This window comes from Eptatretus burgeri, chromosome 1 (genome assembly GCF_056783735.1).
Source record: "Eptatretus burgeri isolate ZD-2024b chromosome 1, Ebu_testis_v1, whole genome shotgun sequence".
Taxonomy (NCBI): Eukaryota; Metazoa; Chordata; class Myxini; order Myxiniformes; family Myxinidae; genus Eptatretus; species Eptatretus burgeri.
This window is the reverse complement of record NC_140961.1, coordinates 66,541,990-66,551,989: the sequence shown is the minus strand read 5'-3', so window position 1 is coordinate 66,551,989 and position 10,000 is coordinate 66,541,990. Positions and strand designations below refer to the sequence as shown.

Genomic DNA, 10,000 nt, shown 5'->3' with positions numbered 1-10,000 from the left:
TGTCAACGGTGCTAAAACTCGGAATTAATTTGGACGACTTTTACAATCTTTATTATATTTAAATTGAATTATATACGTACTTGAACACTGGAGAACACAAATCGCCTTCTTTCACTTCCGAAGCCCTTCATTTGGCAGTACTGTATTTTGATATGTGAAATACCAGAAGGTGGTATATAAGGATGTTGTATAAGACAGCTTCAACAGCAATCAACTTCCAGAATTTTTTTTTAAACAATCATTCAAATCATTATTTTACTTCAATTGAAGTATATACTTGGACGCGAATGCTGTGCAGTGTAACATGCTCTATGAACTCTCTAGTTACCCTCGCAGAAGAAGAGGGTATTGCAATTGCGTCCGTCTGTTTGTCTGTGTCGACACAGAACTTTGGTGTTTTTCTCCGCAACTGCTTGTTAGATCGAGACAAAATTTTCACCATCGGAGCGACTACTCATGTAGAATGTTTTATTGATAATTATGACGTCATAGGTCAAGTGGTGTGGAAGCCATGTTGGAAAAACGGAAAAACTTTGGACCTCTATCTCTGAAATGGCACCAAGGAAAAAATTGAAACTTGGCAAATGGCAACTACTCCTCATGGGGAATAAGTGCGATTTTTTTTTATGATGTCACAGATGCCTTCGGTGACATCATAATTTCATATGTAGAACGCTACATCTGATTAGTATGAAAAATTTTGAGGGTCATCTAGGGATAAAATGGTCCACAGAAAAAAAAAATTGACGTCATTGGACACGTGATTTGGCAGTCATTGTTTTTTATTAACCTTCAAATATCTTCTCTGAAGTGGATGAACAGATCAAGGCGAAACTTTACAAACATGACCGCCTAACCATGAGGAACAAAAGGCTCACACATATGTCATTGGTCACACAGTTTGGCAGCCATATTGGATTTACCCGAAAACCTATAAAAAAAAAAAAATCTTCTCCAGAACAGCTGGACAGATTGAGGGGAAACTTCACACAAATGTTCCTCAAGCCTTGGGTGTACAAGTTTGTTAAGGAATAATTGATGTCACATGGTTTGGCAGCCATATTGGATTGAAGAAAATATTATATAATGTTTTCTCTGGAACCACTTAATTAAGCGACATAAAACTTCACAATTATGATCTAGTATTGATTGAGGAATAGATGTTTTACATTTCAACTTGATCGGATACATGGTCTGGCAGACAGAATATAATTTTTTTGATGTGGGCTTTTATTGATTTGTTTTGAATAAGGCTCACTTGGCTGTGCCTGGATGGGTTCCAGCATAGAGCAGTATCAGCTGAAATTTTAATTCTATCCAGGTTCCACCTTATGACTTCATCTTCGCTTTTTCCTTGTTTGGGTTCCTTCTGATGACTCAAATGCAGGACTGTACCTATTTGGTCTTCCATTTGATTTGAATTGAATATATTTTAATCCCATTTTAAATTCAATTGAATAAAAATAAATGGCATGGGTCAGGGGTCAGGTGTACAATCAAAGCGGGACGTCTTGGTACCCGGTCATCACTGCCATCAGTTACAAAGTGGCAATTATAGTTATGTCGTATTAATTATGTAACAGCAGTACACAAACACCACACAAAACTACACAAGCACCACACAAAAGTCCTGGCAAGGGTCTGCAATCTCCAACTGCTCTTTTTCTTGTCATCATCTGTTTTATAGAAGGGCCGAGGTTCATGCAATTATAGAACAGATTGGATCATGAAAGTGTCCTCACATATATTGAGAAAATTCCCAAAGTTTATCAAGTTCAGTTAATCCAGTCAATTACATGAAGTTGACACAACATTATAAACTCAAATCTGGTGGATTTTAAACTCTTCTCACTTGGTGGTTTGATTTCTATACAGTGTGAATTTTCTCATTGTAAATATTTAGGCCTTTAGAATTATCCTGGAGGTATCAGAATGACGATGGAAGATCATTACTTATTGGAACTTAACCAAATGGAATATTAACTTTTAAAGATGCATCAACAAAAGACAATCATTGCAAATCTGATCAAAATTCATTTAGTAAACCACATCAGGCATGACATGAAGCATATGGAGCTTTATCAGTTGTATCACAAGACCTTTTTGGAGGGTTATGATAGTTCAAAATGATAAATTTGATACTTGCAAATGGTAATCAAAAGTTTTGACGATGCAAGTCCATTTCTGGTTAAAATGCTGAAATTTCACACATGTGCGGACACTCACCTCAATCAATACAAATTGTTCACTAGTGGAATAAATATTTTTTGAACATTGTAGCCTAGCCTAATCCTCCAGCCCAAATATTTTCCCACCAGACTGACTATGTTCCTTTTGATTACATGAGCAATAAACATGGCTGCACGCACTCACCATCCTAAAGGTGGCCATACACACGCACGCATCACCACAGACATAACCATACACATGCATGCAACACCCAAATGCGGCCGCCCAGACCACCACAAACGCTGCAGCATGCTCACATACACCACCACAAATGCAGCCACATACATGCACTACCACAAACATGACCACACGCATGCATCCACCATCCCAAATGCATTTGCACACATGCACCACCACAAATGAAGCCGCACGCAACACACAACATACCAAACGCAGCCGCACACACGCAACACACCAAACTTAATGGTGCACACATACACTGCAATCCATGTGATCATGTACATGCGAGTGCATTTATCCAAATTAAGGGGAATAGAGAGAGAAGATAAAATATAATAAGTGGAGTTGGATAGGGAATGAAAGGAGTCATGTGTTATTCCCTTGGATTGGATTGAAGCAATTGATAGTGGAAACAAAATATCGACTGAATTCAATTGAATTGCGATAATGTCAAAGATGATGATGATGATGTTAAAGATAAAATATGATCTTCCGTGCTCACTTTCTCAAACAGACCTTTTCATGGTAATCCGAAACTTTTCCAATAATGTCACATTGCCGATCAACAAAGCTGCAAAACCGTTTGCGTTCCTCGAGTACAGCCTGCTTGTAACTCTCCACCAAAAACGAGTTGAGGTCTTTCTGTTGTTTGTTGATTTGATCCATGATCTACCAGAAGGAGAAAACACAAAGGGAAGGAATAGTTAATAAGAGCTCCGAAGGTGGTATGGTGAGGGAAGTATAGTGTGATGTTATAAAATCAAGTTACTTTGCAGTAAGCGCAAGAGTGCAAAAGGTTAAAAAACACAAAACAAGGTAAACAGATCTATACTGTAATATTATTATTATTATAATACAAGTTGTAAATGCAAAATAAAACCAAAACTGTTTACAAGGTTACGAGTCTCCTCAAACTACCAAGCAGTTGGATTTTAGTTTGAATTAAAAAAAAATAAGAAAAAAAATCACCTCTCAGGGATTCAAACTTTTCAAATCATGCATCCCTTGCCAAAAAGCCAATTCTGAATGCCAATAAAAGTCTTTTCTAACCTTTTAAAGCCACATCTGGGCTTATTTTCAACCTGGCACAGAACTGTACCCAAAAAAGGGCATTTAGTCAAAAACCAGACAAAGTACCAAACCCAACCTTCTCTTATAAACAAATAACTGGTTAGATTCCTTTTTCTGCTCCCATATGTCACCATTATTCAAGGAATACATGAACATTTCAGGTCAGCAAGATATTTTAATAAAAAGAAAATTTGACAAGTTAGAACAAAGGAAAATTATTAAGGCCCAAATTCGTTGTGGGATCTGCACAAGACTCCAACAATGCATTTGATCCATTTGTGTTTCAAACGTAAGAATCAAACACAGGATGCTTTTAGAAATTCACTTGAAGATCACGAAAAAGTTTCAAAACGATTATTTATTAATTTTTGAATACGAAAATTTTTTTTTGAATTTTAATCAATACGAGAGATTATTATTATTATTACAGTTGGAGGAGCTTGGACAGTTATTTATTTTCATTAACGGGCTTTTAAAAAATTAATAAATAAATAATATGTATTTATTATATTATTTATTTATTACTTTTTAAAAAGCCCGTTAATGAAAATAAATAACTGTCCAAGCTCCTCCAACTGTAATAATAATAATAATAATAATCTTCGTTTCATTGAGGAAAGGTTTAAAATACGTTTCCGCAGCCACTTGTGAAACCATGCACTTTCCTAGCGAGGAAGGCAATCCATATTGTAAAACAATTGCATGATATAAACCAAGCGTTTGAGATGAAGGTTGCCAAGCAATGCCCAACCACATAAAACGAAACATTGTGGTTAACAATCTTGCTTGTGCCTGCTGCGCGAGACCATTGTGAGACAGCAGCAAGTTGTGCTCTTTCCTTCGTGATGTCAGGGAAAAAAAACAAATATACTTTAGTCACTTTTGGTCGGAGAAAGAAAAAACCTGCGTAAGCTTTCAAGTTACAAGTTGTGTTCTCAAAGCTCAATTAAACGAAAGCAATTTCGAGGTGTGGAGTTAGGAAGGAAGGAAAGTGCAGGATGAACAAATTTGTTGATGCATTGGGGGAGTGTGGGTGGGAGGGGTACAGTTGTGGATGGATGTGTGGGATATGTGCACGACCATATAAGAATGAGAGAGCCACTGATGTGGCCTTTAATGAACTGATTGAAAAACGACGACATCAACAAAGGGAATTTTGCTTTATGCTTTTAGATGCCCAGATATACCATCATCAAATTGATCACTTCACATATCCAATGATGGGTTGATGCATTACCTGAGCCAAAACTTCGAGTTGGTAAACGTTTATAAGAGTCAGTTATGTTGGCAAATGACAGAAGCAGAAAGAGAACGCTCACCTGCGACTCCTTATCATCATATTTGTTGGGATTCTTAGAGCTGTGACTCTTCCGATGGAGCTTCTTGAGCTCTGCTACTGGCTTAGCAACTGCATCGCTCTTTTCTTTGTACAGCAATTGGTGCTTCTTTTGGGCATTCTGCTCAAAGCAAAACAATTAGATGTGAGAAAAAAAGAAACTGCACTTCAATGCAGAGAGACAAAGGACAAAATATTCCTCAAAATCCTTTAAATATTTGGACAAAGCATGTACCATCTAAAGGGGGAAGTAAGAGGGATCATTTTTTTTTGGGGGGGGGGGGGGTGAATATCATGTTATGAGAAAGTGTGACAAAACGTAATGAAACAAAATTAGTTATATTTCAATAAACATCCCAATTCCCACATTCCACCACAATCCACATCCATCACCAAGAGAATAACAACTGTAACGCTAAAGTAGTAATATACATCATTGATGCTTTCTTTTTCAACAAAGAGGTAAAATAAAGGTTTTCGGTTTAGCCAACATTCCCAATAAGCGCAAGTCGTGATGTTTTGATCAAAGCTTCAAACCCAAGGGAGCTGTGTTAATTAGTCAATCATCTCCCAATGCCTAAATCCTCCACATAACAATACATAAGCTAATATAAAGGAAATGAGGCCCTGCGCCATAACTAACCATCATGTATTTACGCAGTTTTCAGATCCCATTAACATAATCAATTTACTTATCTTGTGTGTCCACCAAACATTTTTACTTCATCTCCAACAACATCCAAACCCCTTTAGTGAATGAACTCGTATCCCATTTAAGCTCTAGGCAGTAAATGTTGCCAGGGTACCGGCACACAATTATCCACCTTTTGAAAGACACCTTGGGGTCGTTGAGGTCCAAAACACAAGTGTACACATAATGGCCAGCTTTACATTCTGATGGGAAGCATGGCATCCTCGAAGATATGATGCAGCATCTACGCTGTAATTCCATCAGAACAGCAGTGTTTGTTTGAATGAAATCTTGCCTGACATCAGGTCAGGTCAGGTCAGGTATGGGAGCATGTGCCAGAACAGCGCGTCGCTGCGTCCACTTTCCGCCGGTACTCCAGGGGCCTCCGTCTGGCCATCCCCCAGGCAGATGCCAGGCCCATCCCCATCTCCTTGAGATGATGGTCAACCTGCTGCAACCATGAGGCACGTGGTCGGCCCACTGGCCTCCTCCACTCATGAGACTCCCTCGCTGAGAGAATCTGGTGAGCAGGATCAGCGTCAGGAAAACGAGCCACATGTCCATACAGCCGCAGCTGACGCTCACGGACTATGCAGGTAACAAATCTCATCCGAGTCTCTCTCAGCAACCGCTCGTTGGACACAAAATCCGACCAGCGATAGCCAAGGATTCTCCGAAGAGACCTGGTACCAAAGGAATTAAGTCTCCGTCTCAGATCCTTGGTCAAAGTCCAAGTCTCGCACCCATAGAGCAAGACTGGAAGTACCAAGGACCTGAAGACTCGGACTTTCGTCCTCCCGCACAGGTACCGGCAGCGCCACACCCCATGATCCAGTGAATCCATGACTCCCCAGGCCCGACCCAGACGTCTATTGACCTCCGGCTCACAACCTGCGGAGACATGAATATCACTGCCAAGGTAAGTGAATCTATCCACGACCTCAACATCCTCACCACAAACAGACACAGACAGGACAGCAGCATCCAAGATGTCACCGAAAGCCTGGATCTTTGTTTTGACCCAAGAAATCCGTAATCCCAACGGCTCCGACTCCTCATTCAGCACCTCGAGGGCCCCCAAGAGGATGTCTAAAGTCTCCGCAAAGATGACTGCATCATCTGCAAAATCAAGGTCCGAGATCTTGACATTGCCAAACGATGCACCGCAACTTGATCTCTCCGACATCCTCCCAAAAATCCAGTCCATACAAGTGCTGAAAAGTGTGGGGGCAAGTACACATCCCTGACGAACTCCAGTAACAACTGGAAATAAGTCAGAGGCGGTACCACCACACTTCACAGCACTCTCAGTACCAGAGTAGAGTTCAGACATCAGATCGATCAGTTTCGGTGGCACCCCGCGAAGACCAAGAATCCTCCAGAGGACATCCCGATTCACTGAATCGAACGCTTTACAGAGATCAACATAGGCTGCAAGCAGCCCCTGCCGAAACTCTCGTCTGCGTTCAGTGAGGACACGAAGAGCAAGGATACGGTCAATCGTTGACCTCTTTGGTGTAAAGCCTGACTGCTCTGGACGCTGGTGCTCAAGCAGATGGTGGCGAACCCTATCAAGAATTATCCGAGCAAAGACCTTGCCCGGCACTGAGAGCAGCGTCACCCCTCGGTAGTTGTTGCAGTCTTGGCGATCACCCTTCCCTTTCCAGAGAGGGACAACAAGGCCCCTCTTCCAGTCAGTTGGGATGATGCCTGTGTTCCAGGCAGAGCACAAAACTGCATGCAACGACGCGAGTGCAGCATTTCCACCAGCCTTGAGAAGTTCAGCATGGATGCCACAGATCCCTGGAGCTTTGCCCCGTTTCAACTGGTTCACCGCAGCCCGTGTTTCCACAAGCGATGGTGGACCACAGTTGATTCGAGGGTCAGCAACAGGGATTGTAACACCCTTGACGTCCAACTCGACAGCTGGGGGATCAGCCTGGTACAACCGCTCAAAGTAACCGGCCCAGCGGGCCTTCACTTCAGACTCCTCTGTCAAGAGCCTACCACTCTCTGCTCGAACTGCAGTGCTCCGAGGGATGGGCTTGGATGAACGTAATGCGCGAATTCCCCTGTAAGCAGGACGAGAATCACCTGTCCACAGGTGATGCTCTACCCCTCACAGATTCCTCGCACATAGGCCTCCTTGTCCACCCTCAGTGCACGTACAGTTTTACGCCTCAGCTCCCTGAACAGCTCAGCTCTGCCATTCAGCCTGGCCCTGCGACTCTGGTCAATGGTATCCAGTGTCCCTTGAGAGACAAAATTCTTCTTTGCCCTGCGGTGAACTCCAAGGCATCCACCGGCAACATCAAGGACGGTGGTCTTGAAGGTGCTCCACAACTCTTCAGGACCCCCAAAGCACCCAGACCCCCCAAGTGTCAACTCAGCCTGTTCGCAAACTCCTCAGCTACTCTCTCATCCCTGAGCTTGGCAACATCCAGCCTAGGCTGGGATGGTACCATTCTCCAGGATTTAAGGTGCAGCTTTAGAGTTGCTACAACAAGCCTGTGGTCAGTATTGAGGAACTGAGCACTCCGGTAGACCCTGCAGTTCTGGATCATCCTCCAACGACCGTCAATGAGGACATGGTCAATCTCCTTTGCCACACCGCCAGCGTTGGAATACCAAGTCCAGCGATGAGCTTGCGGGCGCTGAAACCATGAACCAGCCACCCTAAGTCCATGACTTCTTGCAAAGTCAAGGAACTTAGTGCTATTCTGGTTCATAGTTCCTGACCCATGGGGACCAACACACACCTCATAACCATCCCTATCAGTTCCAGTCGATGCATTGAAATCCCCCAAGACTAGAATTGTATCTCGTCTGGGGCACTGATCAACCACAGACTCGAGTGTGGCGTAGAATGCATCCTTCACGGTAAGATCACTCGCCTCAGTCGGAGCATAAATAGAGACCAGGGAAATGACACCTAAGGAGTGACGAATCCTTAATCTCATAATACGCTCGTTGACCGGTGTTACCTCAATTATCATTGGGGTCAGCTTATTGGACACAGCTACAGCAACTCCTTGGGTATGGTAACCATCAGAGCGACCAGACCAATAGTAGGTGTAACCACCCACCATTATCTCGCCGCAATCCGGTCTCCGAACCTCAGAGAGAGCTGCAATCCCGATGTCCAAACGCTTGAGCTCAGATGATAACAGAGACAGGTGATCATCCTCTCTTAGGGATAGGACATTCCAGGCACCCACCCGAAGGGACCGCCTCAGGTTAACCCAAGGAGACCGCCGTCTGGTGGACGACACCTCAGCACCACTCCGACCCACTCTCCCGCAATCTGACCCAGGGATGTTACCCCGTGGTTTCCCTCCTATCAAAGATTGGGGGTCCCGAAGGCTTTGCCCCAATCCCATCATCCGGTGAGCTGCCCTGCGAAGGGAAGCTGCACAGGAGGTACTCCCACGGAGTGGGTTTTCAGATTTTTTTGCGTTTTTGCGTTTTGCGGAATGAAGCGTTTTACGGTGGCTGGAGTGCAAATCCTGCCACCAACCTCCTAATAAGAAGTAACCCAACTGCAGGAGGACGTCCGCAGACACAGTTGGGCACTAGATATGGATGGCCGTTGGCTCACAAGGAGCTCCTCCGCCCTTTGACAGGTTTTGTTTTTAATCCTGCTGGGTGTCCATATCCAAACACCCTCCTCACCAGAAAACCTGGTGGGGGAGACGGTTTAGTCGCCGACAACCCGACCATGGAACAGGTTAGTACAGGTTTACATGGTACCTGTAGCAGGTCACAGATCAAATCTGACCTGACAAAAAACCTGACCTGACCTGGCCTGACATCGGCATCACAATTGTGCACTGAACAACGTGTACATTACCAACTAAGATAACCTGTTATTCAATCGAGCACTGTTAATGCTGTAGAAGCATTTCTTTCCCATAACGACAATGGACTCACATGTTAAGTTTATACTAATAGCCAGGACATGTTGGAAATGGTGCGATTGTGGAGAGGTTTAGCACTCCACTGCAAATTGCACGAAGGCAACCTGAGTAGCAAAAGCTCAAAGGCCGAGCGACATGAAATGGATGTTTTTGTGCAAATGAATGTACAAGTTTCAGCACAGTGAGCACTGCGTGAAAAGCATTTGGTTCAAAACTCACAGGAACAAACTTCCCATCGGCTTCAAGTTTTTGCTCCGCGTTCATCAGAATGTCAGTTCGGAAAGTTTTCAGCTACATGGAGAGAATATGAAAATAATAGCAATAATAATGATAATAATAATAACAACAATAATAAAAGGTGTCAAAATGTTAGGAAATGGAATTACAAAGCAGAACTAAAGGCAAAATACATGAGCAAGATCAAAGATGCGCATACCGCATCGTCCATAAGAAGCTGCACCTGTCTGTGCACTTCCGCAATCTGAAATATCGTGTCACCTGCAACACAAAGAAAGAATAAAACAAGAAAGAAAATGTTAAAAACCAATCAAATTACATCCACCATTGTATAAAATT

The 10,000-nt window shown here is 43.0% G+C and overlaps 1 protein-coding gene across 1 annotated transcript in view; it reads right to left on the bottom strand.

The window, feature by feature from the left end:
- The window catches only part of LOC147034641 (BAR/IMD domain-containing adapter protein 2-like), a 13,016-nt gene that overhangs the window by 2,921 nt on the left and 95 nt on the right, over positions 1–10,000 (bottom strand). The window contains exons 1-4 of the mRNA XM_085886676.1: positions 9,861–10,000; positions 9,644–9,715; positions 4,800–4,937; positions 2,926–3,078 (exon numbers count right to left, since the gene is read on the bottom strand). The exon at positions 9,861–10,000 is cut by the window's right edge and continues 95 nt beyond it. Coding sequence (XP_085742802.1) covers positions 2,926–3,078; positions 4,800–4,937; positions 9,644–9,715; positions 9,861–9,872 — 375 coding nt within the window. The 5' untranslated portion in view covers positions 9,873–10,000. The remainder of the gene's footprint in view (positions 1–2,925; positions 3,079–4,799; positions 4,938–9,643; positions 9,716–9,860) is intronic.